Source organism: Ambystoma mexicanum, chromosome 10, assembly GCF_040938575.1.
Source record: "Ambystoma mexicanum isolate Mex_15411 chromosome 10, UKY_AmexF1_1, whole genome shotgun sequence".
Lineage (NCBI taxonomy): Eukaryota > Metazoa > Chordata > Amphibia > Caudata > Ambystomatidae > Ambystoma > Ambystoma mexicanum.
The window spans coordinates 514220879-514248636 of record NC_090932.1 but is presented as its reverse complement, the minus strand read 5'-3'; the positions used below and the strand labels follow the sequence as shown (position 1 = coordinate 514248636).

Below are 27758 nucleotides of genomic sequence, written 5' to 3'. Positions count from 1 at the left end.
CTCTCCGACTGCCTGTCCCTAGACCTTATCACAACACATTCTCTCACTCACACCAACATTCTCTGTCACAGCCAACAATCTTCTTACATCCCAGAGCTTCCACATCCATCCCAAGAACTATACAACACATCGCCCCTCCTTCCAGATCTCACCACATCAAAACCGAGGACATTACAACAAAAACGTTAGGATCGGATAGGCAAATAAAATGATGAAACGGGTTTGATAGAAACTGCCTTGCGGGGAGACTAATGGAGATGGAAAGGAGCTGATACTCGCCTCTCTTCTTCGGATGCAGCCGCGTCATAAATAAAAAGTTGGAATGCTGATATGAAGGAGGTGGACATAGCGGAGAACTGCTTTTAAGGGAAACGTCCCATGAAACCGGATTGTTTGGCGGTCTGGGATCCGAGCATGAGCTCTCCCAAAATAGACGACCAGAGCGGCATATTTAACCGAAGGCAGGTGTGGGAATTGAGTCCCTGTCTGGTGCAGATAAACTGTTGACAGAGCTTTACAGAGTTAGGGGGGAAATGAGAGTTCAGTGGATGGTGTCAGATCAGACCACGCAACCCATAGAGCGGAGCACCCCCCCCCCATCTTCCTCGAGCAAGGCATATGAAGAAATGGCGTGATGAAGGTTAAGACGGATGGCGAGTCTCAGCCTGGGTGACCGGTTGCTGGAGGTAGCCTCTCTATGAGGTAAAGAAGAAGTTTGTAGCCTGGTCCCATCGGATCAAGGAGGAGATGGGACTGGATAGATCAGGGATCACCAGAGGAGGACGTGGCTGAGCTGGGAGATCTCTCGGGATGCCAGGTGGGTGCCACAACTGGAGCAGATGGTATACCGCACCAGAACAGAAGCACAATGGTCTGGCACGCTTATGTTCCCCCTAAGATGGATCAAGGGGTGTGTGAGGAGTGGAACTGAAAGGCTCCTATCGAGAACTAGCACAAAACGTACAAAGTGCTGAATAGTGACAAGGGGACCTCAGGAATGCCTTTTGCAAACAGGAGACAAACCATTCTAAGCTGGAGCATAGGGTTGGTGAGCTGAAGCTACATCATAAGTCTGTGGAGGAAAAGCTGGAGGACAGTGAAAACAGAGCACAGAGGAATAATATGCTCAGAGAAGTCCCTAGAGAGAGGGTACATTTTTTTTTTTTATTTATTTTTTTTAAAACACGAACACAGAATGGAATCTTCTTCAGGGGCAGCACCATTGCCCTTTTTCAGGACTTGGCTCCAGAGACAATCCAAAGGCACTGGAAAATGAAAACACATATTCACAAAGGAGTTCAACATCAATTCAGCACCCTTCAAGCAACCGTGAAAGTGCTCAAAATTCTGCAGAAAGAGAGCCAGTTGCTGGAAATGGACCATCCCTCAAATTCCCAATCCGACTGGGCCCGCGCTGGTTCCAGGAGGACAAGGCACATAGAACATTGAAGGCATTCATTGGACAGATGAGAGAGGAGCTTGGACTCGATGTCCGCAACCTGAAGATGGAGAATGGGTTGAAGTTAAATTCAATCGAACTTTGGTAGTTGTGAACTATGAAAAACTATAGGCTACTGAGCAAGAGTTGTGAGATTTAGTTAGCCGAGTTACTAGGTAGTATACCTAAGGTTTCCCCACAATAGGGTTTATTTGATTTCATGGGCACCAAGTCACAATTCCATATGTAATGTAGATTATAGTTTAGGGCAATGATGGCACCAACATGAGGGGAGCTCTAGGTTCGATTACATTGCAGGAATGTGGCGATTTGGGAAGGGAACACCCGTAGTAGGAGGAAGCAGAGTATAGGGGGAACGAGAACCAGGATGCCCAGAAAAGAACTGGGGCAAATGGTAAAAGGGGGAGGCAACCAATATCGGGAGGTTTGGGGAACCAACGTAATTTAGAATTATGGTCTTAAAGTGCCCTTCACAGGAACAGGGAGGTTGTTGTTCTATGGCATTCTCTCAGAGGATTAGATTGGATTTGAATGGCTACCCTTAAGATTGTATCCCTGAATGCTCAGGGTTAAAATTCTCCCATGAAAAGGAAGAGTGTCCTCACTAAACTGGCAGACCTGGGGGCAGACGTTCTCCAGGAGACTGATCTACTTAAAGCTAATTGTCCAAGACAATGATCTAGGTGGTTCCCTCATCCATTCTTTGCATCATCCCAAGTCGAAAAGGTGGGACGATCGATCCTGATGAACAAAACTGTGCATTGTAAAAAGACAGCAAAGTCAAAGATAATCAGGGGCAATTTATAGGATTTAGCATACGATAGGGGGAGGTGGATCTTTCCCTTTTCTCGATTTACGGTGCTAACCAACATCAGGAGGACTTTTATGCTAGACTGTTCCTACGTATTACTCAATTGCAGTTGGGAGAGTTGATATTGGGAGGGGATCTCAATGTGGTGTTAAAAGTTGATCTTGATAGGTCAACACCTGGAAATCCACTGGATTCACATGTACCGATGCCCCTTTGAGACCTGGAAATCCACAGGATAAAACTGGGCAGGTTTTCGATCCAATTTCACTGGCGAGGGGGACTCACAAGGGATGCCCGCTATCTCGATTACTGTTTGCACTACCAATGGAAGCGCTGGCACAAACAGTTAGGACTAGCAGGAATATCCCCTGGATAGGAATAGCGCAACTTCACCACAAAATAGCATTGTATGCAGATGATCTTTTATTTTTCACGCGTAATTCAGAGACCATGCTACCGAACATAGTGTCCCTCTTAAAATCACTTTGAAAGGTATCTGGATTTAAAATAGACTATACGAAATCACATATAATCACTATAACAGAACCACCTAAAATAGCCAATGCTTTACAAGCAAATTATAGCGTTCAGTTGACACTGCATTCTCTGAAATACCTAGTGGTTCACCTTGTCCCGAAATATCCCAGGGTTCTGCAGGAATTTCGAGTTGTTACATTGGGGAAAAGCTCAAATTTCATGGTTGGCAAGTCTAGGAGCAGTAAACATCCCTCTTGCTGAGATTGCTGTACACTCGACAGGCCCTACCGATAATAATCCCAAAGAAAACTATACAGGACCTACCTACAGGCACACGTTTTCAAATTCATTTGGGCCAAAAGGTTTCCTATAGTTTCCCATAACACAATGGTGGCCACCAGAGAGAGCGGTACACTTGGGGTACCAGATCTGAAGAGTTACTTGGATGCAAACATTGGGTGCTAATAGAACAAACCAGATTAGTGAGTGGTGTTGGTGTTCTGCAAAGGCCCGACGAGGCCTCATCAAAATGCTCACACGTACTTAGTCAACCATGTTATACTGGTACAGAACGGTTAGAACATATACTTTAACTACATTCCCATCACCTCTTACTCCAATTTGGAGGAACCCAGAATTCTAACTGGGCCTACATCCTAGACATTTTAGCCATTGGTCAGAAAGGAGTGTAGAATGCTTGGGCCAATTATTTGAGGGACACCGATCGCTATCGTTTGATATTTGTAATCATGCATTCCTTCTCGTCGAGGCTAGCAAATAAAGGTATATGCACCTGAGGCATTGGATTAGGAGTGCTAACGTAACCTGAGGAGCTAACAGGCAAGCAACAAAGTTAAAGGACCTATTTATAGGAGATTCACCGGCCAGAAAGGTTTAATCAATATATAAGGTCCTCAATGCGAGTAGATTTAAGCCCCCATATGCATATATGGCTAAACGGGTAGAAGAGGTGGGATCCCCCATTGATGAGATGTCATGGTATAATATTTGGACTTGGACTGCAAACACATTGCATTATGGTCAGTTTAAAGAAAACTGTTACAATTGACATTATTTTATATCTCGCCCCAGATATGCTCCACAGGATCAACTCGACAGTCCCATCTACCCACTGGAGGTGTGGACAGGCACAGCACACACTATTCCACATATGGTGGTCATGTACCCTTCTCCAAACATTGGAAGGAGGTGCTCACCCAAAGTACAACTATAAGTGGATCAGACTTAACTTTTGACCCTCTTGTAGTTTTGCTGGGTGATGAAGATCCAGGGGGCCAATATAAGGTGACCGCGAAAAATTCCAAATTGCTCACGCACCTACTGATGGCAGACCGGGTCACAGTAGCCCAGAACTGGAACCCAACTATAACACCAGATATTCAGGAATGGTAGTCGAGAATATGGTTTGCGGCAGCTATGGGAAAAATTGGGGCCACCCTTAATGGTGAGATGCCAAGATGTTTTGAGATCTGGAGCGCTTTCAACTTGTCCAACAAAATGATTATCTGGGGTACACCATAAACATCAGAATCTGCGGGCCTACACAGTGATGTAACTAAGACGGGTTGGTGGATCTGGAGAATCGTAATCACAATTACGATTATCATAGAGATATGAGAATTGTTGAGAAATATACAGAAATATGTTGTTGCTGGTAGGTGTCGGAGCCCTTTAATGCACTAGTGCCTTGGACTTTCATTTTTGGGTTAAGTTGGAAATTAATGTTGTCATACGATTTACTCAGATTTCTGTATGTCGACATTGTATTTTGGACCCATTCGTATTGTGAATAGAAAACTGTTTGTTCTACGTTGCAAAAAATAAAATAAAAATATGAATGATAAAAACCAAAATAAACAAAAAAAGAAACTGCAATGACACAAAACTGATCAGGGCAGCTATGCAAAGTCAACCACAATTTTCAGGTTATATCTTTTGAGGGAGGATAGCTCAGGGGCAACATGTTTGTCTTGGAAGCAAGACAACGCAGCACAACACAGGTTTGTATCGCGGTCCTGCGCTTAGAAACCACTAGCTGGTATTAAGCGCGTTTATAAATGAACAATTAAAAGTAAAAAATCATGTTGAATTTGCCAGATTATTACAGATGCTCATGAAATAGGAAAGATTGCTTTTTCCCTATCTCACAAAACTAGTGTCTGTTACTAAAGGAGCATCATTGTACAATCTTCATAACCTGTAGAGTGTTTTCCAATCATATACTGTTATAAGCCCATGCCCTACTTTCTGATGTAACCACGCTAGGCTTCATTGCATAGGGCTTCTCTTGGTTCTCTACTCATTGGTTTCTCCACATCGTTGATAATGATAGTCATCTTGTCTAGAGTTAGGGCTCTTATTTTGCTATTGGCAATTAGTGGCTTTTGTGTTTTCCTAAACAAGTGTTTCTTAGCGTATGAGATTTTTGCTTCGGGCTAACCGGTCTAGCTTGACTTAAGGGGGGCCGCTGGAATGGCATGAAATTGCAAGTGGAGATTACAAGGAAGACTAGTTTGGGAGATATGCTCACTCTGCTCCTTCTCTCCCCTTTTCCACCATTCTCGTTTTTACCTCCCACTGCAGTTAAAGTAATTTCACACTGCCAGCTCACTGTTTTCTGGGAGACCTGATTTGCTCCCTGTTTGACAGTATCAAACCATTGACAAAACTCCATTGGGTTGACAGACCGGTTGAGTTCGTTTTTTTTATTATGCTCTCTCTTAAATATTGCCAGTCTGTGGGGTCTTTTTGGTTCAAAACCTGTCTTACTCCACCTTGATGTAGGTTAGTTAGGTGTGTCTGCGGTGGAATCCCTTACAGCACCCATTGTTTGGGTTGGTATCGGAATATTCTCTGTTACAGGTACAACTTGTGTTGAGACTCTTCCGAACATCGTCATTGAGGGCTTTTGCCGAGCATTCTCTTGCCAGAATATTTGGCTGAAATATGCCTGTGACTCCTACTGATGGGGCTCCCTTTTGTCTGCAGGGCTCCAGTTCTTTTATATTTATAATTGTTAATTTATAACGCAGTTTCTATGCGCAAGACCGGGATTTGAACCTGTGTTGCTATGTATTGTCTTGCTTCCAAGGCAAACGCGTTGCCCCTGAGCTATCTTCTTGGCCTTTTCACTCTAGTCCTGGGATTTAATATTCACTTTCCTAGAGAGGTTAAGAGGTGCAATTTCAGCAGAAGTGGGTAGGAACTGCTCATGGAATGCTACTGGGCATAACCGAATATCGGGTATAGGTGCGGAATAGGGGCCGTGGGAGCTAGAACAAGTTGCAGTCTCTTGTGCCATATTGCACCCTCTGGAGTTCTCTCCTTCTTCCTCCCGGTCTCCTGTTTTCAGTTGAATCCACATTTGTTCTCTTCTCCATGCACTCCTCACCAGAACTTCTGAAAGCCGACTCACACTTGCTGAAGAATAAGTGGGAAAAGGCATAAGTGAGGTACCAGGCTCTGATTGAGGGTTTCTCGCCACATGGGAGTCTTGTGGGTGATTTCTCTGTGCCAGTAAATCAATGATCTTGGCCTGTTACCGGGACTTGGCTTCTGAAGACACTCCTAGAGATACTGCAGCATTGATCATCTTGTGCATGTTGCCCTGCGTTTTCATGTGGGCATTTGTGCACATGCAGAATGGCCCTAAATTGACGAGACCTCGTGAATTTGACCTCCCACTTGTGTGGGATACAATGATACAATAATACAGTAATAATCACACTGGGAATCCATTTTTGCAGACAACCCAATGGGTAAAATGCAAAGATATGCAGTGCATAGCAGGTGAAGATAGAAGGGGAGGGGAAGCTGAGGCTCAGAAAAGCCACACAACACCCCGATACATGTTCAGCCTCATAACTACAGCTGTAGAGGAGAACCATGATGGAAGCAGCGTGTCATTTGCCTGGTAGTGTGCTCTGTGCTCTACCTCTGCCTCCTTTTTGGCCTCTCTTCTGGCACTCAGGCAGCTGGTACGATCCCCCGACAGGGACTCTGCCAGGCAATAGGATTGGGAGCAGAAAGACTGCACGACCCCCACCACACCAATGGGACAGACGGGAGCACAGTGTGTACTACAATGAACAGGTCAGCTTTGGGGCAAGCTTAGACCAAACCGACAAGCCACACTGCAGGTGAATGCCACAACGCCCATGCTGTGGCTGCTTCCATCGGCACGAGAAACCACCACACGTGTGCAAAACTGTTCAAGTATCCTGTAGCTGCATGTCCTACATGAGTCTATAATTCAGAGACTTTGCATTCAATGACTCTTTTATCTTACATAAACCTGAGGTATCGGGCTCTTCCATGTGGCTCATCCCCTGAGGCCTCCTAATGGCCTTGGCCCTGAGTCCACCTTATGACTTTAGACCTCCCACATTTCCAGATCTCTAAACCCTTACACTTGCCTCTGCTTCCTTTGACCTCCTGTGATGGTATTTTGTTCACGTCCTCCATTATGTCCCTGTTTCTGAGACCTTCTCACTCGGCTGGCCTCTGAGACATTGAATATGGGTATTTGTCCGAGAACTCCCACGCGGGCATGGCTCTTAGACGTCTTAGGCGGACATGCATCTGGGACTTTCCACACTGGCATATCTTTGAGACTTCCATATGGGCATGCCTCAAAGACCACCTATTTAGGTCCTGAGACAACTGATGAGGAATTGTCTGAAGCCTCCGATCTATCCAAGACTCGGACACCTGCCAGGTGGGGATATCATTGAGAGCACTGTGCATTTTTCAGATGTTAAGGCATTCATTTGAATTCGGTATTAAAAACGTAGAAAGTGGGCTGTAGCCCTCCACCTTCATTAAATAAAGAAGACACACCCTAAATGTTGGCACATAAACATGGAGATCGTCCCTCCACCTCTGGGCAACCGCAGTCACCACTGACCCAATGCCATGTTTCAACTATCAGAAATCTATCCACATAGACCAATGGCATAACAGAATGCTTGAGCAGGTGAGGCAAATAAATATATATATATATATATATATATATATATATATATATATGTGTGCTTTTTATTCCATGCTTTTTGGAAGCATGGGAAGCAACTATACTATTTATCGAAATGCAGAGCAATGCCATGGAATATAAGGACTAACAATACTTAGATGTACACTGCCACAGCCATAAACCGCCATAAACAACAAGCGCAGGTGTATATCAACAAAAGAATTTCCGCCGGTGGTTGTTTTTTCTGCTTCTTTTACCTTGCACATTTATACTCGTGATCAATCTACTATTATTAAAAGCATTTTGTATAACAATGTATGCACATTTTGTCTCTGACAGCAAACATGGGGAAGTCCTAGGGATGTGCTAGAGAGTATAGTGCTGTGCCTGAACAGCCATTTCCTATGGAATGGCAGGGCAGACCACTTAGAAATCCCATAACATTGCTACATCCACTCAATAGCACCATTAAGAATACACTTTGGCAGGTTAAAATGAAGTAAAATAAAGCGACAAGGCAGGCGGCGATTGGTTAGTGGATATGCACCTGTGCTGGGGGTTTATGGCCGTGGTGATAGATCTCAATCCTGCGGAAGTGCTACCAGCGACCCTATTGGTATATACAAACTTCCATTTAAGCCCATCTGACCGGGTCGCGTACAGTAGTAACCCCAGTAATCCATTCGATTAATAACACACATGCTCATACATGTTCAGATAAAGACATTGCGTTTAAATAATTATATTATCCTTGCATAGGCACATCATGGGTATTGATCCGCTAGGGATGAATGCCAAACCTGTTGCGGCCTAGATATATATATTTATATTTTCTAATTGAAATCCTATAATAATTCGTATGCCTGGGGATTGTACTGAGACATATGGAGAAAGACAGATGCATAGATTATTTTACCGTTTTTTCACACCTTTGATGTCTGCAATTGTTCAAAACACAAGATCAAAAAGTGAAAACAAACAAAAAACTTGACTTCCCCCATCTTCTTGTGGTCACCCCTCGTGCGCTTATAAAGGAAAGTTAGTGGTTCGAAAAAAGGTGCCTAAGGGAGGCTCTGGAATAGCTTAAAGAAAAGAGCCCAGAATCCGCCAAAGGGGGTTGGAATCGGTTTGCACCAGGCGGACATCATTCCCTCTTGCCATACATCATATTTACTTCCCCTCTCATCTCCTTTTACCGAGAGTGGACTTCCAAACACATTGAAAGTGGCAATACAATTAAAGTAGCAATGTCACTATAACCAGCCAAATATTGTGACACAATATTAAATATTACTCTGTTAGGTATATGTGCATAGGTGCAGTCATTTGACACATAATTTCCACTTCACAATATGCCTAGTTTCCACATCAATGCCAGTTTCCAGCATACCCACTTACCACATTATTGCCAGGTCACATCACGACCAGTTATTAAATAACATCATGCCCAGTTAGCTGGGTATTTTTGTCGGTTTCAGTTATGTCATGTTAGTGTTAATGCTGCTTTCCATTTTGCTCACTTAATCCATCACTAACTGCCTTCATGGCCCTCTACCAGCAGATTTTATCTTTCGCTGCCGGTACTGGAAAAAAGTGAGGCCAATGCTCCTCACAGTGGTTGAGGTCTTGCAAGACACCAACGCTACAGCCTGTACTGAACCCCGAAGCAAAGACTTCCCCCGGGCCGTGCCTGCTGTTGTCATGCAGGTTCGCTGCAGTGGGTTGGCCTTCCAGACTGGATTGGATGGGGTCTCTCATGCCGCTTCTCTCCCTGAAGTTCGTTATGGCATATGCATATTACTTCTTGTAGCCTGGGGCAATTTCCAATTGTGCACTTGACATAAGGCAGGAGAAGTATCCCGATATGGGCTACTTGTAGTGCCACTGAAATTACTAAATGTGGCTGGGTTTCAAACTTGTGCAATGCGAGGATTTGCACTGGTGCAAGCACTAGAAAAAACATGTGCTCCTTTTAGTAAGGGTTCTAGCAGCAGCACAAATGTGGCCATTTTGCTGGCTCTAACACCTACACAATTCCAGTCTATGCACAAGCACTGATGCATCACATAGTTTTAAGCCATTCTCTTGAATGTACCTAAGACAATTAGATATCTAGATATCTAGATAACACAAATGGAGTCTTATTGAAGATCATAATGTCGTCTGTAAATGCCATTGTACCAACTTTAAGGTTCCCATTTTAAGCGACATAGATTTCACTTGGTCCAAAGCATCATACATGTCTGACATGTACAAATTAAAAAAGACGCGGTGCAAGGACAGATAACTGTCTTAGGCCAATCGATGTATTGGCCTCTCTAGTCCCGTTGCCCAACATGTTTACTTGTACCTGTATCGTAGTATCCCTATGGAAGGTAATCAAGATGTTTAACCCTCCAGGGATTCCCCACCTGTGTAGCTTATTCCACAACTGTACACATTCAAAGTAATCAAACGCGATGTCAGGTCAACACATGCCAAGTATAAAGTACTAGCTTGGGTACCCAGCATTGCCCGTGTCCTAATTGAGTGGTGTCTCAAGTGCCCCGGAGGATGTTGCTCTTATCCTCCAGTCAGCAAGTCTTGCTTGAGTTTTCTCTGGCATCTCATTTGCCCTGAAAAAGTAGCTTTTTGTCCTCTTTGGGAAGTCGTGCTGCTGTTTGTTGTTGTGTTTCAGCAGCTCCTGATATTGATTTTCGCTTTGCATCAGATGGAGCTTTTCCAAGTGATGTTTGTTTTTTGTGCAACTTGTTTGTCACTCAATGGCAAACATTTATTTTTTAATTCCCTTTAAAAATGCTTTAATAAACACTTTTGAACTGTATGCAGTAGTAATACATTTGAAAGGAATAACGAACACATTGATCATTTTGCTTCAGACACTTTTCCAAATTTTCCCTCCTTATACCTACTGTAGTGAATTGGGGTGAGCATCAATAAATGAGTGTCTACTGAGTGAATTCTTTCCACCCAAACATAGACTTCAATCTTTCCCCCAGACAAATGAGGAATCCATGCAAAATTTGGTAGCTGTGGGTACAACAGTGTGGATTTGTGTAGCCGGACAAACGTACACACACATCCAATTTTCTTTTGCATATTAGATTTTTACATCCAAACGTAGACTACGATTGTGCCGCAGACAAAAGAGGAATCAATGCAAATTTGGTAGATGTGGGTACAACAGTGTAGATTTGTATAGCCGGACATACATACATACATACATACATACATACATACCTTGTTATAGTAAGCTTACGACTATTCCATTTAATGTACAACCCACCCCCGACATGAAGCCTGTCTGAAACTTCGGATTTATGTCTGTCTCATTTACCCATTTGTCAACATCTTGTAAGACTGAGGTGTCAAAAATCTTGCTGCAAGCATCCGACAAAGGTATTGGACAATATCTTTGAGCAGCCTCCCTAGAACCCTTCTTATAAATTGGCACTATATAACTTTGGTGTCATGTTCTAGGTAGCAGATATGTGGTATTTTTTTCCGTAAACAGTTCACACAGGATATCAGACCACTATTTCGGGTCTGCCTTTAGCGCCAAGATACTTAGCCCATCTGGGCCCACTGCTTTCGTTTTCTTAGCTCTAATTATTATTCCTTCTATTGTTTCTGACCCTAAACATATTTCCCACTTAGGAATCTCCCCACGTCAGACTCTTTCACAACGTATTTCCCTGTTGAACATTTTCCAGTAAAACTCAAACCAAACACCTTTGGGGATAGGATTTGCTTGAGCCTCCAATTGTGTCTGACCCAACTCATTGACTAACTGCCCAAAACCTTTTGCATTTTGTTTTTTTAGAGATTGCACCATTGTAGAGCTGTCACAGCAATTTATCGTATACTTATGATGCTTCAACCAATTATTGTGCGCCTCCTTCAATTCTCCTTTGCCTTCAATGCAATTTGGATGTTCCTCACCCAATAATTGGACCAACAAATGGGAGTCTTTCCTCAATTATTTTTTCTTTTCATAGAGCATTCGATCAAAGGGGTATCTTGTTGGGGCTTTTAACACTTTCACCACTGATGTACTTTTGATCACACCTACCCCCTGCATTATGCGTTTAATTTCACCATTGTAATTCTGAAGATGTATTTGTATGTTCCTCGATTGCAGCATATGTCTCGGCTTAGTATTGAACTCATAATGATGGCTTGCCCCTTTAATTTTCACATTTGAACTGGTAACCACATGATTAGCCAAGGTGTGCAAATTTCTCGGCACCCTTCCCAGTAAACTAAATCTCAAAACCAGTTGTGCATGATCACGCAAGCTGTTCTTAATCACATTAAACCTTTAAACCTTGGCAAACAGGTTTGGGGATATATTAGGACGTTGCACATGCATTGCTATGTAGCCCAAAGCGCAATGGCCAGATATGATTTTCTATTAGCACTTGGGCAGTAACAGAATTCATGTGATTTTATAGTCCAATCATATTCTTAGTTTGCAAATTCCAGTAACCAAAATGATTGGCAGTGTCAGTTTCCTAGTTTTTCCATCCCCAGTATACTTCTAGTTAAACAAACCCCTTGCACTCCCATGGTGATAACGGTACTATTTATCATTTTAACCACCAGTACAAACACTGCATATATATCCAATTTAACAAACCGAGTTTGCTCTCAGTTCAACAACCCTGCTATACCATATTTGACAACCCAAGAGACAGCCCCGTTGGCAAAATGGATAGCATGCTCTGTACCGCACATCAGGATCTCCAATAACCTCTCTCCATGCAAACATTCTGACTCGATACTGATTCCCAAACATGTACTAACCACACAGAACTTCTTTTGTTTTTGCAGACAAGTAATTCCTTTTACACTTTTTCCCAAATGGGATTCAGACCAGAATAAATAAGAAACAGAATACAATTTTACCAAGCTTCTCATATTTAAATTAAATAAAAATATAGACTTTAAATCAGCCCATCGTAAACTTTGTTTTAGAAATAAAATCAATAACAATTATTTCTGAGGAATTGTTGATGATTTTAAGTTCCTTTTTTCAAAATAAAATTTATGAATTTGAATCCAATGTTACATGTTTTTATTATTTGGTGTCCATCAAAGTTATTAGCAACGCAACATTTTTTGCGATAATTTGACATACCCAAATTATGAAGCGAAAATGTAGATATCGAAACACCAACTTTACATTGTTTGCTTTTGTACATTTTCCTCCTCCTTGCCAGTAAAATAGCTAAATACAATAATGCACCATCTGCAACGAAGTGCGGACTGCCCCATGGTTCATGATTGCATTCGCCCGCGGGGCTAAGTCAGGGGTGCACATAGTTTCTTTTGTGTTTTCAAGCGAGAACCGGACTCCGCATGTAATGAGGGAGCCCAATCTTCCTTCAAAACAAAATAAACGAGGATGTACTCTGTCATAAAAAATAGAAAAGGCACCTAAACCCTTTTCTATTTTCATGGCGGGCGCCGTGGACGGGAGGGAGCACCGAGGACAGGAGGTAGAATTGGGACCTGAGCACAAAGCTCGGTCCAGCAGGTAATTGGGGATCAAGGGAGGGTGGTGGAGAAAGAGTGCATAATGTCTCAGAGGTGGAGGGGAAGGTTGGGGGACTGGGGAGGCTGTTGCCTTCCCAATCAAGATGGCTCCACCCGTGAAAGGGCCTTAGGTGGCTTGAAAATGCGTACGGTTCACAGTGTTCTCGCCAGCATTTCCAGCCACCTGATTTGCTCTGGTATGCCAGCCAACAAGGTTGTTTGCAGCATGGGCATAGTCTACCAGAAATCCTGTTTCGAGCCAGTGGTTGGCTGCTCCCTTCCATTCCCATAGCAGGAAGCTTTAATGAGTTTTATTAGCCTGAAAAAACATGTTGCACACTCAACACAGTTCATTATTTGAGAAGAAAAATCGCTACCTGCACCAAAGTTCACACACGCATTGTGTGAACCACAATAATCGCCCATTTTCATGGACTGTACCTCAGGGGGAGGGGTTGTAATGGCCTGGGAACGCTTGTGAAAGGCCCATGCTATTGACTAAGGTACCGGGAGGTTACCCTACAGTACAGGCCATGGAACGTGTGATTATTGCTTAATTATCGCCTTGACCAGAGCGTAGGTATCCCCTCACCCTCTTAGAATCTACAGCATGCAGGCAATATTCATCAGTATTGAGCTTGCAAGCAGTATTCATCCATGTTGCCCAATATTCCACGTATCCAGCTGGCTGGGCCTGTTGTCTTGAGTGACTTTCTGTCTCTGCCCCTTCATCCTCGCATTTACTTGTCCCACTATGGTATCTCCCCCTCACGCCTCTATTCCTTTCCTGCTGACGACCTGTTCTTCTTGCAGGGCTTAGATAATTGAAACAAGATGTGTGTGCCGTGACCACCAAGCATCCATTGCTCAGCAGTCACGATTGAATAGATTTTTTGTTCTTATTTAACCGTCTCCTTTGCTAAAAATCGGCCTGTGAGAAAGAGGGACAAAGATTGCCAGCCTGACCCGCAGCTTGCGAATAGATGTATAGCTTCTCACCTTTGGGCAATACTAGGGTGTATGAGTCATGAGCTCTGTTATGCACCAATGTTTTTGGTTCATTGCAGTGACTTGGGCTCTGGACGAATAGCCCCCTGTATTTCCTGTGCCATGTGACATAAAACCTAAACGATAAAACCTATCAACAAGCAATTAGGTTTGTGGTGCACAGCTGGCTGCCACATTATCTTCATGTAGTTGGTTTCTATGCAGTGATAAGTGTCGCACAAAATTAGTGGAGCTATGACTCTGGTGGGGGACAGATTAGGAAGGAATGGAGCAACGTGGAACACATTTTTCAAGGGTTGCAGTCATGCTGGTTGACACCAATTGAGTTGAAACAGATTCCAGTTAAGCTGTAACCAATATCCGGCGGTAAAGTGGAGAAGTATGCTTTAACTTCACAAAGAACAGTTCTGGAATGGCGAAAATGGTTGCAGAAAGTAGTGGAGCTGTTAATAGTAAAGAAGTAGTGGAACGCCACTCCCGACCGTTCCCTCTTACTTCTGTTTATATATCTCTTGACAGCAAAGCACAAGTGGGTGTAATTGAAGATGGGCCCTCTTTTGCAGATGATGAGGTTGCCCCATTGTTGTACAGATGGCTCGACGTGCCATGACCTCCAATGTGTTGTGTTGTATAGAGAGACGAACTTTCACATAGACCTTCAAAACTCTTTTAGAAAACCCTCGCCACACATACATTGCATTTGACCAGAAACAGTTGACACGTGACTATTACTCAACTGGGACGATTAGGTCACAAGTACTTTTCATTCAGATGAGCCTGAAACTTAAACACAAAGCAATCTTGGGGCAGTAAAGAAATATTTGACATCAGCAAGCACTATGACGAGATTTCCCTTAAACACAATCACTGTTCCAAGGTAAGACGGGGGCCATTTTAAGGTAAAGCATAGGTCTTTTTAGGTAGCGCATAGGTCAAGGTCATTTGGCAGCCACAGGTTTTATGTGCCCCACTTACCTAAAACCCTCATTAGTAAGAACTGCACTCCGATGGCGAACGACTTCTCATCTTGACTCACCACTCTACAGAAAAAAGGGTGACAAACCAATGTTAAAAAAGAATACTTATTATTGCAATACACATGGTGGTGACGTTTGACCCTGGAAGCTTCAGTGTTAGCACATTATGCTGTGGGGTAGTTCTGGGTTACAGGCCTTAGCCCTTTATTTTATGCCTCCTCTAGAGTCATTCTGCTTCTGCTGTGTGCCACCCATCATCACGGCATGCTCAAGACCGAACCTGCGAGCTAGGAATGGAAAAGGTTAATGTAGGGCCTACCTACACTCAGATATCTACATAGCAGGAATTTAGCTAAACTGCCCCATGTGACCAAACAGGGGTATAACTGGTATGACATATGCCAAAGCCCCAGCCATCAATTTCTGTTCACCTCCAAAACCAGTCACCTGGAGTCCTGAGAGAGCCAGGGTTAGTGACGGACCAAGGCCTAGCCACTAGCACATCTCTGAGATGATTGCATGCATTTCTGCTTGCCCCCCCAATACTGAACACCCAGGATTGAATTGACCCCAATAAACTCGCATGCGATTATTGAACCTCTGCAACACGAAATATATACCCCTTGCAGTACCCATACCCAACTATTGAAGTTCTAAACCTCCAGAATCTTAAAGCCAATATTTGAGGCTCGATTACAGTAGTATAGCCAAGTTATAGAATACAAGTTCTAGTCCTCCAACATATTCATGGCCTAGAATCAAAACTCATCTCCCCAATACCAAAAGGCCAGAGTCTCGGCCTCAGCTACCCAACACAAACACACACCCCAAAGATGCAAACATTGACCCCTGCTCAATGTGAAAAACCAAATTTACACATAGCACAGGAATAGGGTTTGGTCACCAGAAACTGGTGCACTGACAACTGCATATGTTAAAGAGAGGGGATATTAATAACAGGAATACAAAGCTAAGAAGTGAGAACAAGCTATGCCTATAAATAAGGAAATTCTGGTACTGTGACAACGCTGTGCCCAATATTCTAATGGCAAGGCCCGAACTCAGCAAACCTCAAATGTACAAGAAGCAGAACGTGCTCTGTATTTGCCTCAACTATTCTAGACTGGTGTAGAACCTCCAATTTGTTGCATATACATATGAATAGAGCTCTTATCCTACTAGTTGTCACCAGGTACTAAGACAACATTGTGCCACAAACAGCTGTCTTCTCCTCCCATATACTCAAAGCCTAGGATTGGAGTTTAGCCACCTGCAGATATCCCAGGATTGGAAGCCAATTCAAGAAGACATGGTCTTAGGATCCTTGCCAAAATTTGCCAGGGTGCAGAACTGGGGTTCAGCCCTCCCTAATAGTTCCAAGGGAATCATTGCCATGATATAGGGGGTCATATCCCTATTTTTCAGACTTTGTTGATTGCAATGTTGGGAGCAAAGCATCTCAGAATGTTCTCTCCTAGTTGGTAGTGAATGGGAACATTCTCAAATGGATTAACATCACCCGCCCCAGATTTTATGAAGGCAAGAACTCTGGGGATAAGAGGGGTCTGTCTGGTTTCTGAACCTTGTCTCACATCATCAGCTCATGGACATAGTATAAGGATTATGCACAAGGAAAACATGCAAAGTACAAAAAATACATATGCAATCATTGTAAGAGTGGAAGAAAGAGAATGGTGAGAGTGAGATATGAGGGAGATATGAGTCATGGGTGAGCAGAAGAACTTATTGTGAAAGAATAAATGGGTAAAAAAGAAGTGAATGGAGTAGAGGGGGAGTGGAAGAGAAATCAAATCATAAAACAAATGAATGAGATACGGGTAAGATAAAGAAGGGAGTGGGAGGGAGATTGAGAGGGACGTGAGTGTGACAGAGTAAGGAAAGAGGGAAGAAAAATGGAATTGGATAGTAAAAAGAACACAGCATGGTTTTGCTAACTGGACCAGGAAAATCATTTAGGACAGGACAATGCCTCTGAAAGGCTGGATGATCTGGGCAAGAGGCAGTCACCTGTTATCAAGCCCTTTCAAAATCTCCGAAGCATCAACCTATTGAAATTCTTCAAGATTCCAGAAAGACAAAAGTAGATACCAAAGAAAAACTAGGCTTGGGCCGGGTTGAGGGGGGATTGAAGGTTCAAGTTCATGGGAAGAGGAGAATGCAAAGGAGGAAACAGAAAGGGGGGAGGTAGAGGAGTGATCCTGTTATTGCCACTGTGTGTCTGTCTTACCGTAGGACCATCATGTAAAGGGGGTTGTGCGAAAGGCATGCAATCATTCCAGCAAAAGAGATTACAAGGATCACTGGGATGAGGTAGTGGGAGCAGCTGATGAGACAGGAACCTGTCTTGGCTGTGCTTTGACCCGATCTGATACAGGAGCAGTTTATGTAGATCTGTGTGTAGGAAACAACATAAGATCCAGAATTAGTGGAAGGCAGCAACTCGCACAACTTGCTGGGAATTAAGCTACAGACATTCTTTAAATTGGGTAAACTTAGAATTATTTGGGAATTACTGGTATAATGCAAGCAGGATATCAGACACAACTCTACCAACATACTCACTTCCAGTACTCTAAACGGGCAGGAACCCACCCAAACTGTGTTCCTGGAGAGATAGTAGGATTGTGGTAGCTTGAGCAAATGACACATTTGACACAAAGTTTTACGGTGGTAAATTGATTGGTATATTTCTCAGTTTTGTAAGGAAGGGTTGGGCCAAATGCCTATACGGGCTATAGGCCATTCTCTAGAAACAAAAGTGCTTTTAGGGGTTGCTCTTGGTGTATTAACACCATAGTAGTGTTGTGTTTTGAATTATGAAGCAAACCTAATCTTAAGAGTCCTTGTCCTCTTCATGTCACCTTAGTCTACAAAGTCCAAATGATACAGCCAATAGAAAAGTTCCACGCCTATTTATATATATGGGTATTTTAGCCTGCTTGATGCCTAGGTATTTGACCGATGAGGCAGGTGTGGGAAAAGGGTCCAAAGTATCAGGCCAGAACCCCGGGGTCCAGAGCAGAGAAGGATTAATGGTGCCAACCACCAGCACCTCTGTCTTCTCTCCGTTCAACTTAAGGCTTTTCCTGGCCATCCATCCACCCACGGCCTCCAGGTAACTCCTTGCCGAACAGCCATCTCAGGCTGAGACAGATTGATCCGCAGAATAATCTGTGTGTCGTTGGTGTCTGAGTAGCACAGAGTAATCTGTGTGTCGGAAGCATAGGAGTAGCACAGGAAACCATTTTTGGAGTCCATAGGGATTTTTGACAGATTTAGTGCTGGGGGTATTTAGTGCTGCTTGGTGAATCTGCCAATTTTTGGAGGTGAAGTGGAAGATTTACCGCCAGCAACACGCTGGTGTTGAATCCACCACTTTTCTTCCAAAAATTGGTGTATTTACTGCACAGTAATTCCACCGGCAGTAAATCCACCAAGAACTGCAGAAAAAACCGTGGTAATTCTATTACTGTCAAAAAAACGGTGGCAACGGAATTACTGCCACTTTTCTTGCTGCACTGCCAAACTTGTTATGAGGCCCTTTATTTTATTAGTTTTTGCCTACCATGCCAAAAGTATTGTCATTAAAATAGGCTTTGGATGCAGTTTTGATGTAATGCTTTTCAATGCAGGTTGGCATATGAGGATGGATACATGGTAGTTTGACTGTGTGTCCCAACCATAAGTGAAATCAATGGGCTTTTCCTCCCATTCCCACTTATATCCGCCCACAACACGCCTCTTTTTGCACTTTTTGGCTGAATTTCTACTGTGTGGTGGATTTGTCAGCCATTTTTCCTTCCAAAACGGCGGCCTCCATGTTTTAATGTTATTAAGAAGTTACTTCACTTGATTGATGCTTTAAAATCTATTTACTGCAGCTTTGAATTTATGTTACACGTTGCACAGTATTTTATTATTAAAAATAAAGAAGGAAGTGCAATAGTTACGTTTTGGTTTAAAATGGCTCTGAAAATGTACTTCTAGTGAATTGTGGAGAATTGTTTGAGTGTTTTTGATGTGAGCAGCACCTGATTGGCTGTGCAGTGAGTGATGTCAGCGGTGCTTCAGTCTGTGTTTGTTTACCAGGGCAGCAACTTTTTTGGCATGTTCTTACGTTATATGCGATTTCCATTTGCGTAAAGAGGCAGTTTCATTTATCATTTTTAGGTGAGCGCTTCTGGGCTATCGCCAAGGGAGAAAATCCATGTATGCGCATTTATCAAATTCTGGGTTCATTTGCTCATGTGAAAAATGTTTTGTATGAATTTCCCTAAAGTGTTGCCTGATGTGAGTGGTGTAAATTGTCATATTGTATTGGTTATGTTGTGCAGTTCCAGATAGCAATTAAAATGCACTAGATATATGTGTACATTGGTTTACTATTGTTGACACCAAAGCAGGTACAAAAAAAGAACAAATAATGCATGTATACGTGTAAAGCTCGTTTACTTTTGAAACCAAGAAGTGCAAGACATGACTTGAATTGTTTATGTCCACACATGCTCTGGAAGGCTTCGGCGCGGCCCCTCTGTCCCTGGTCTGCCTGCACACGCGAGGCGGTGGCTTGCAGCTTTCCCTTTGCTCCTTGAAAGCATGTCCACCCCTCCCTCCTTCAGGACGCCTAGGCATGGCTGAGCAGTAGGTGGATGGGCAGATGGGCAGGCCCACAGGGATTACGGCTCTTGTTGCTTCACACGTGAAGGCGGACAGCCTCAAAACAAACTGGTGACTGCCCACAGGCGCGGGGCGGTGCACCAGCACCTCACCCTCCAGTTTCCAGCTTTGCCCTTTCATGGTATCATTTGCACTTTGTTGCAAACACACTACGATTTATTTTCTAGGCTCAACAAAATGCAAGCAAGTGTTTTGTTTCTCAATTTCAGTGTACTGCTCTAATCTCAAACATTTTGCATTCATTTTTTCTCCTAGAGTTTGTGGGCAACAGCCTGCCCCAACCTGAGGCATCCTGACTGAATGAGAGGCAGTGCAAGCCCTCACCATGTGGCAAAGTTCCCCCTTCCTTTTTATGTTGCATACAGATGAAAAAGAAAATTGGCAACCGATAGCCTGTAAAGAAAGTAAGTTTGCAAAAAAACATGTTTGTTGCATGCTTGCTTTGAATGAAATGCGTGCATGAGCGAGTTAGTGTGTGCGAGTCTGTGTACATGTGTATGTGAAGTGTTTGTGTGTTCAAATGAAGTGTATGTGTGCAAGATGCCAGCATTTGTTTAGTTGGGGGTGAACCAGATACCACTCCAATCATGCGTGCAGCCACTTCAGGGTTGTGGTTTTATAAAGAAATGCAAAGCTTGCAAAGATCGCCATATCAATGTCATGTATGTCTGCAGTTTCAATCCCGATGGACTGAACTCGCCTGGTATCCAGAGGTATTTGTCCAGGGTTCGGGCTGTGTCTTACTCAGGGCCCCACGGGAGTTATGTGATCGATTTGCTTTAGATCAGCAACTGGCGAGAGTTTTCAGCCAATGGCGCAGAAGACAACATGTCCACTTTGAAGCGTTATTTGCTGCGGAAAGTAACCTATTCCATGCAAGTTGTACAGGGCATATGGTGTAGGGGTTATGCGGTCTACTGGAACCAGCTGGCCCTTTGTTATATTTCTGGAAACAGCATATGATCAAAGTGTGTGATACTGGACAAATAACTGTTTTTATATGATACAGTAGTGTGCTGGCATATATTGTGGACTCTACATGCTTTCAAATGCCATGCAACACACTTGAATAGATGTTGCACATCACTGCTTTCATGACATTTTCCTACATAAATACTTAAAAGGGAGTTAGTCACATTTATTCCCACTCAAAACGTAGCCTCACAAATTGTTTTTAAAAACCAACGTAAGGCGATGCTCATGCATGTCAACCCTAGCCTTCTAACTCTATGTACGACTGACAACTAGCACACAGAGATGGTTTGACTTGCTGTGATGAAGGGTCAACACACAGGACACACAAGTAAACTAGAGAAAGAGGGCAGGTGAGTATAATGCCCCGCATGCGCTCTCCTCCCTCTGTGCTCCCATTTCCCTGCGCTCTCATTTACCCCTGCGCTCTGCCTTCTCACCTGTGCTTTCACACCGTTTTGCAGCTGCTATCATCGGTGGACAGTTGATACCACTACGGCAGTGCCTGGTAAATGTCTTTCACATGCTCAAAACTGTTGGCATTGCCAATGCTCGTTTTTAAAGGACTTTTTATATTTTTAAAGGGACTCTTTTATATGTTTTAAATGTTTTGGGGATGCAGCTGCTTGGGTACGATACTATTATAAATAGTGTGTGATTTGCTCCTTTTTGTAGTAAAACTTTTAAAACCCTGCTGGTGTACTGGAAGAAAGGTATAACTAAGCCAAAGAACAACTAAATGTACCGTACACCAGCATTCCGTTGTTTGCATTTCCTTTTGTGTCTAAGAAATGTTATGATAATCCAGTGTTTTTCTTCCCTAGGGGTTTCTAGGGAATCACAACCTTACCTTTGCCTTTCCATCCCATGTCAACGCCCCAGAGAGGGGCAACCAGGTGGTCTTCAGCTCAGGTAAGCAGAGACCGGTAAGAGGCAGGTCAACTCTTCAAATAAAGTGCCATCAAAAGTATGTTGCTGTGCTCACCTACACTTGTCTCCCAATCAGTGTGGTAAGACCATTCCCCTGCTACATGTTTTGGCGGCACTGCTGGGATGACCTTTGATGTGCCTATATTTACCCTACCTACTTACCTAGCCCACCTACCTTTTTCCTTTCCTCTGTACAAATTGCTAGAGTAAGTTTCCATTTATTTGTGTAAACACGTTTTTTTGTGCAAATTTGTGGATATGGCAATTTGTATATACTATTATAATCATTGTTTTTGATTTTTAACGGATTGGCAACACATCTAACAGACAGAAAGAATCCTGATGGATTGGCTTCAGGTAACTAGCTGGGCTGAGGGAATTAAGCTAAACCATTCTTTCATTACAGGTAGCACACTCCCCATCTGGTGCTCAAGTCCCTAGACTCCTTCACCGGCCAGGTCATGCGCCGCAGTAAATCCCTGGCCTAGTGTGGACCCATTTCCTGGTCTGTTATGGCCCTAAAGACGTAGACCATGACACATGACCACTTACCATCTGCAGGCTCAATAGTGTGCTATCCTCTTTGGGCATTGAACACCTGGGCAGGGTTGCAGGCTAGTATACCATCAACACCACCTATTGCAAGCCCAAGCCCTGCCTTGTCCAGTGCTGCAGCCAGTCATCCCACAGTGCCCACTGTAGTTGCCATCATAGCTGTGCCCGCGAGCACCCCTACTACATCCGGACTTAGAGCATGTGCCAGTTCTACGGCAGAGAATAGAGGCGCCAGACTGATCACTTCCTCCAAGGCAGATGCTTTCAAAGTCCTGCGAGAAGTCTCATCCAGACGCTATGTGCCATGCAAGCAGGCCTCAGTCCATAGTATATCATGTACATGCTGAATGGGTTTTTTGAAGCCATTGAATCATTTGCACATCTAATGGTCATGTACTATCCCACCGGCCTCCAACAGGGTGAGAGGCTCTGAGTATCTGGCCACGACCAAGCTAATTATGCAGCTGACTTTACAGTGGGGGGGATTGAGCCAAACAGCCTGAACCTGGTCAGTCTGCAACTGAGACCAGTGCACCCATATCAGTTATGAACAGGGCATGCATGTTCACCTCCTTTCCAATGACAAGGAAGCAACTAGTGGCGAAATGAGAGGCATCTCACACGGCTTCATCATCCATGTATCGGGTACATTTTGTCACCTAATAATGGTAATATATGTCGAGGAAATTATTTATGTGAGTACTAAAATAGAGAGATATGTTTCAGGTAGTCTAAGTTCCCAGTTTGGCGTTCTCCTTAAGCTCCATGTTTTCACAATTCCAGCATATACTGCGCTGAACCAAGCCACATCGGCCCAAATGTCATGGAGAGTAATTTGTAATTGGAGCAGAGGAGGCTCATCCATAATAACGGGTGACTGGGTGCCGACCCTGCACCATCGGTGCCGACCCTGCACCATCGCCCATTATGGGTGATCCAAATACAGCCCAGTGAAAAGACTGCATGCTCTCACTCTGCTGACTTTAACTGTCAAAGGGAAACATGGTTTCCCTTTATCAGTTGCAGTTCCCCAGCATGCATGCCCACCGGGCCATGCAATGTCGGAGCGTTTTGCTTCCTCAGCCTTGTACTGCCCATTGGGGATGCAGACTGGGGAACTGAAGGTCTAAATCTACATAGGGGGGGGGTCTCTTGCACCTCCCCATACATTTTGGACTCCCTCAGGGGCATGAAGGAGATGTTTCAGCTCCACTGTGCATGCGCTCAGGAACCTTTCTCTGATTTCTGGATTTTGTGTGCTGTGTGTTAGCCAGAGGGTCATTGTGGCAGGGAAGTCCAGACCCGGAAGGCAGGTAAGAAAGAAAATGTATTTATGTATGTATGTGTGCATGATTACATACCAGGTTTGTATCTGAAAGAGTGCATATGAATGAGAGTGTCTGTTTTTGTTCACATGTGAATGAGAGCGTGTATGCTTAATGTGTACGTGAGTGAAGAGGAGAAATTTATGGATGTAGAAATTTTGCGCTGTCGAGTGGGTCTCTGATTTTGAGAGTGGTGGACTATTTGTGCATTGGCAGCCAAGACATGCTTCTGTATTGTGGCATGGTATTTTTTACTCTGCTTCAAGGGAAGTTTTATTATGCAACTAGTCTGGCTTGCATTGTTTGGTCCAGTCAGGCCATATCTTCATACTGTGGTATGGCATTCTTTTCTGGAAATCAAAGGGTAAAGCATATATGATAAGTGTTATTACATGACTAGAGTGGCCTACATTTATGGCGCCAGCCTGGTTCATGTCATTACTGTGGCATGGCATTTTTCAACTGGGAATCATGGGTAAAGCAAACATGGTAAGTGATATTACATGGCTAAGGTGGCCTTCTTAGTGGCACTGGTCAGTCCATATTATTTATTTTTAAAATATCATAGCACAGCCAGTATAGGCTTTTTTTTTTTAATAAAACAGAAAACACTGTGTACCATCCCGCCCTATCCATACTACCCAAATATACAGAATTGCATATCACTGCACATCCCCTTATTGATGTTTAGTGTAGACATTGATTTCCAATGCCCTATAGCACAACACACAAGCAATCCCTTGCTGTCACCCCTAGAGTCATGCACTTCAGCTGCTCTTTTATAGCCCTCCAAAAAATAATAAGGTGATAAATTAGAGGAATGTCATTCCCCTACATTAGCTGCTGCCACAGTTCATCTCATTCTGCTACGTGGCATCTACCAGATGCTACAAGTGCTCGCTTTCTTGCTGGCGAGTGTGCCGGGCAAGCGCATACCAGGTGTCTGGCTGTTTCGATGTCATTACCCCTGCAGAATCGGCACCTTCATCCCTTATTAGCAATTCCCTCTTGGGTTCCCAGTCTGCCCAGTGTGTCTACTAGATTACATTTCAGTTTTACGTAATCCATGCGCAAGTACGAGTTTGTAAATTCAAACAGATACGTCCCTGGCATATGTTCCAACACTTGTGCATTGATCAACGGTGCTATGACTTTTAGTCGATAGTTCAAACCAGTTCTGCGTGCAAGCCACTTGCCTTTTAAGAGCTACTAAATTCGTTATTGCTGCACATAGTGCGCTGCTTCAGATGCCTGCTTGGTAGGCGACAAACATCTTGTAATAGACCACCTGTTTGGATATTAAGACCATATTGACTGTGTCGATATCAAGTGCACTCACTGCATATTCTATTGGTATGCAAGCTGGCACATGTAATAGTGATCTAATGCAGATCTAATGCAGCAACTCTGCATACACGGCAAGTCATTTTCCACCCCCAGACCAGGTTTCCATACATAAGCTTCGGTATCAGCTTAATTTGATAGACCATTCTCAGGGCTACATGTGAATAGCCGGAATGCTGCATTGAGAATTTATTTAGCGCTCCCAGCTGTTGTGTTAGTTACCGATCCAGCTGCTTGGTGTGTTTATTGCCGTTTAGTCTGGAGTCGCAGATGATTCCCAACTATGTATACTCGCCCAACTCTTCTATTCTTTTCCTATACAAGAAGGTCCAACTATACTTCTTCTTTCGCTTGCTCCTTGTCTCATAAAATGATCCAATCTTAATTCCATCTAAATGTATTTTTAGGTCATGGTCAGAAGCAAATTTTATGAGATGATCCAAAAGCTCTTGTGGGTCGTTGTCCGTAATGTTTAGCAGCACCTAATTAACCGCATATCCTAGCCAGGTATGTGTTGTGATTCCTAGCTTTGGTGGACATGTAATTTTACCTGCGATGCATAGTAAAAGATCTGTCGCATAGAGATTGAAAAGAAGAGGTGCCAAGACACATCCTTGTTTCAACCCCGTTGAAGTGCTGATGGACGGGGTGAGGTACATAGAGAAGATATGATATTAAAGGAATGGTTCGCCCAAAATTTTTATTTAAAAAATAGATAGGCAATATAAAAAAAAAAGAATTGGCATTTTTTTTTTCGAAGTCCCTATGTAAAATTTTTAGCAATTCAAGCTCAAAGATAGCACATGGGGGCATCCATTTTGTGAAATGGATGCCCGCCGCTGTGCTCGCTTTGGCTTTTGCGGCACTAATGAAGGAAAAGCCAGCCAGCTGTAGTAAACAAAAGCTACCACTGGGTGGCTTTTCCTTCATTGGTACCGGGACTCGGAGGACGCGGACCGGAGACTACAGGCAGAACAGCTGCAACTGCATCTCGGTAAGTCCTATTTTTTTTTTTTTAAAAGAAGCACTAGCTGCGTTTTTTTTTTCTAAGTTTTCCGGGCTGGAGGAGCCCAGAAAACTTAGAAATAAAACTGCAGCTTTAAAAACGTATTTATGTTTGCGGTAGCTTTTGAAGCGACCGCAAACATAAATACAACGTTATTGTGTTTGAAAACGCTGCGGTTTTTCTTTCTAAGTTTCTCAGGCTCCTCCGGCTCGGAGGAGCCTGAGAAACTCAGAAAGAAAAACCACAGCGTTTTCAAACACAACCGCGTTGTTTCTGCCTGCTGTGGCTATCACTTTGGGTCTCCGGTGGTGGAGCACCGGAGACCCAAAGTGATAGCCACGGCACATGCCGCAGTGTTTCTGCCTACAGTTGATTTCCCATTTGGGGCTCTCGGGCTCCCCACGGGGGGCCCCGAGTGCCCCAAATGGGAAATGCTAAATGCTGCAGTGTTTCTGCCTAAATCTGCTTCCCCATTTGGGGCTCTAGGGCTCCCCGTGGGGAGCCCTAAATCCCCAAATGGGAAAGCAGATTTAGGCAGAAACACAACGCGGTTGTGTTTGAAAACGCTGCGATTTTTCTTTCCAAGTTTCTCAGGCTCAGAGGAGCCTGAGAAACTTAGAAAGAAAAACCGCAGCGTTTTCAAACACAATAACGTTGTATTTATGTTTGTGTTCGCTTCAAAAGCTACCGCAAACATAAATACAACGTTTTTAAAGCTGCGGTTTTATTTCTAAGTTTTCCGGGCTCCTCCAGCCCGGAAAACGTAGAAAAAAAAACGCAGCTAGTGCTTCTTTGAAAAAAAAAATAAATAGCACTTACCGAGATGCAGTTGCAGCTTTTCTGCCTGTAGTCTCCGGTCCGCGTCCTCCGAGTCCCAGCACCAATGAAGGAAAAGCCACCCAGTGGTAGCTTTTGTTTACTACAGCTGGCTGGCTTTTCCTTCATTAGTGCCGCAAAAGCAAAAGCCAGCACAGGCGGGCATCCATTTCACAAAATGGATGCGCCCATGTGTTTGCTTTTGCACATTTATTAGCTTGAATTGCTGAAAATTTGACATAGGGACTTCTAAAAAAAAAATGCCAATCTTTTTTTTAATATTGCCTATCTATTTTTGAAATAACATTTTTTGGGCGAACCATTCCTTTAAGTTAACCTCCAGGAAATCCCCATGCATCCAGTTTCTTCCATAGTGTAGATCTATTTACAGTATCAAGCGCTGCACTAAAACGTACAAATGCAGTGTAGACTCCCTACTTGTGCACGGTCCACCCATATTCCACAATGGTAATCTGTAGCATCAAATTTTCTACAGTGGAGTATTGCTTTTGAAAGCCTAACTGGTTATGCAATTTGACTGATAGTGCTATGATAGGACCATTTTGCTGCTGCCCAAGGGCGCTCTGGTTTTCAATCATCTGCTTGATCAAGTGTATTCATAATTTAGTTGGTCCAAGACTCTACAGAAGCTCCCACGGACTCTCTGCTGTTAATTGCCTGTGAGTTCACTATTTTTCTGAACACTCTTTAGTCATTTTGTTTTAGAGCCAAAAGCAGCAGACTCAATTTTTCTAACTTTAATCTGTTTTTGTGCCGTTTTAGCCACATTCTATCGTTTCTCTTAATCCCACTGCACTTCTTCGCAATCAACAAGTGTTTGTCCTGTGA

The 27758-nt window shown here is 43.5% G+C and overlaps 1 protein-coding gene across 2 annotated transcripts in view; it reads right to left on the bottom strand.

Annotated features, from left to right (window-relative positions):
- SLCO2A1 (solute carrier organic anion transporter family member 2A1) overlaps window positions 1-27758 on the bottom strand; it is a 469694-nt gene that overhangs the window by 17019 nt on the left and 424917 nt on the right. For both annotated transcript variants that reach the window (XM_069618059.1, XM_069618058.1), the window contains exons 11-12: window positions 17512-17675; window positions 15262-15326 (exon numbers count right to left, since the gene is read on the bottom strand). In XM_069618059.1, coding sequence (XP_069474160.1) covers window positions 15262-15326; window positions 17512-17675 — 229 coding nt within the window. The remainder of the gene's footprint in view (window positions 1-15261; window positions 15327-17511; window positions 17676-27758) is intronic.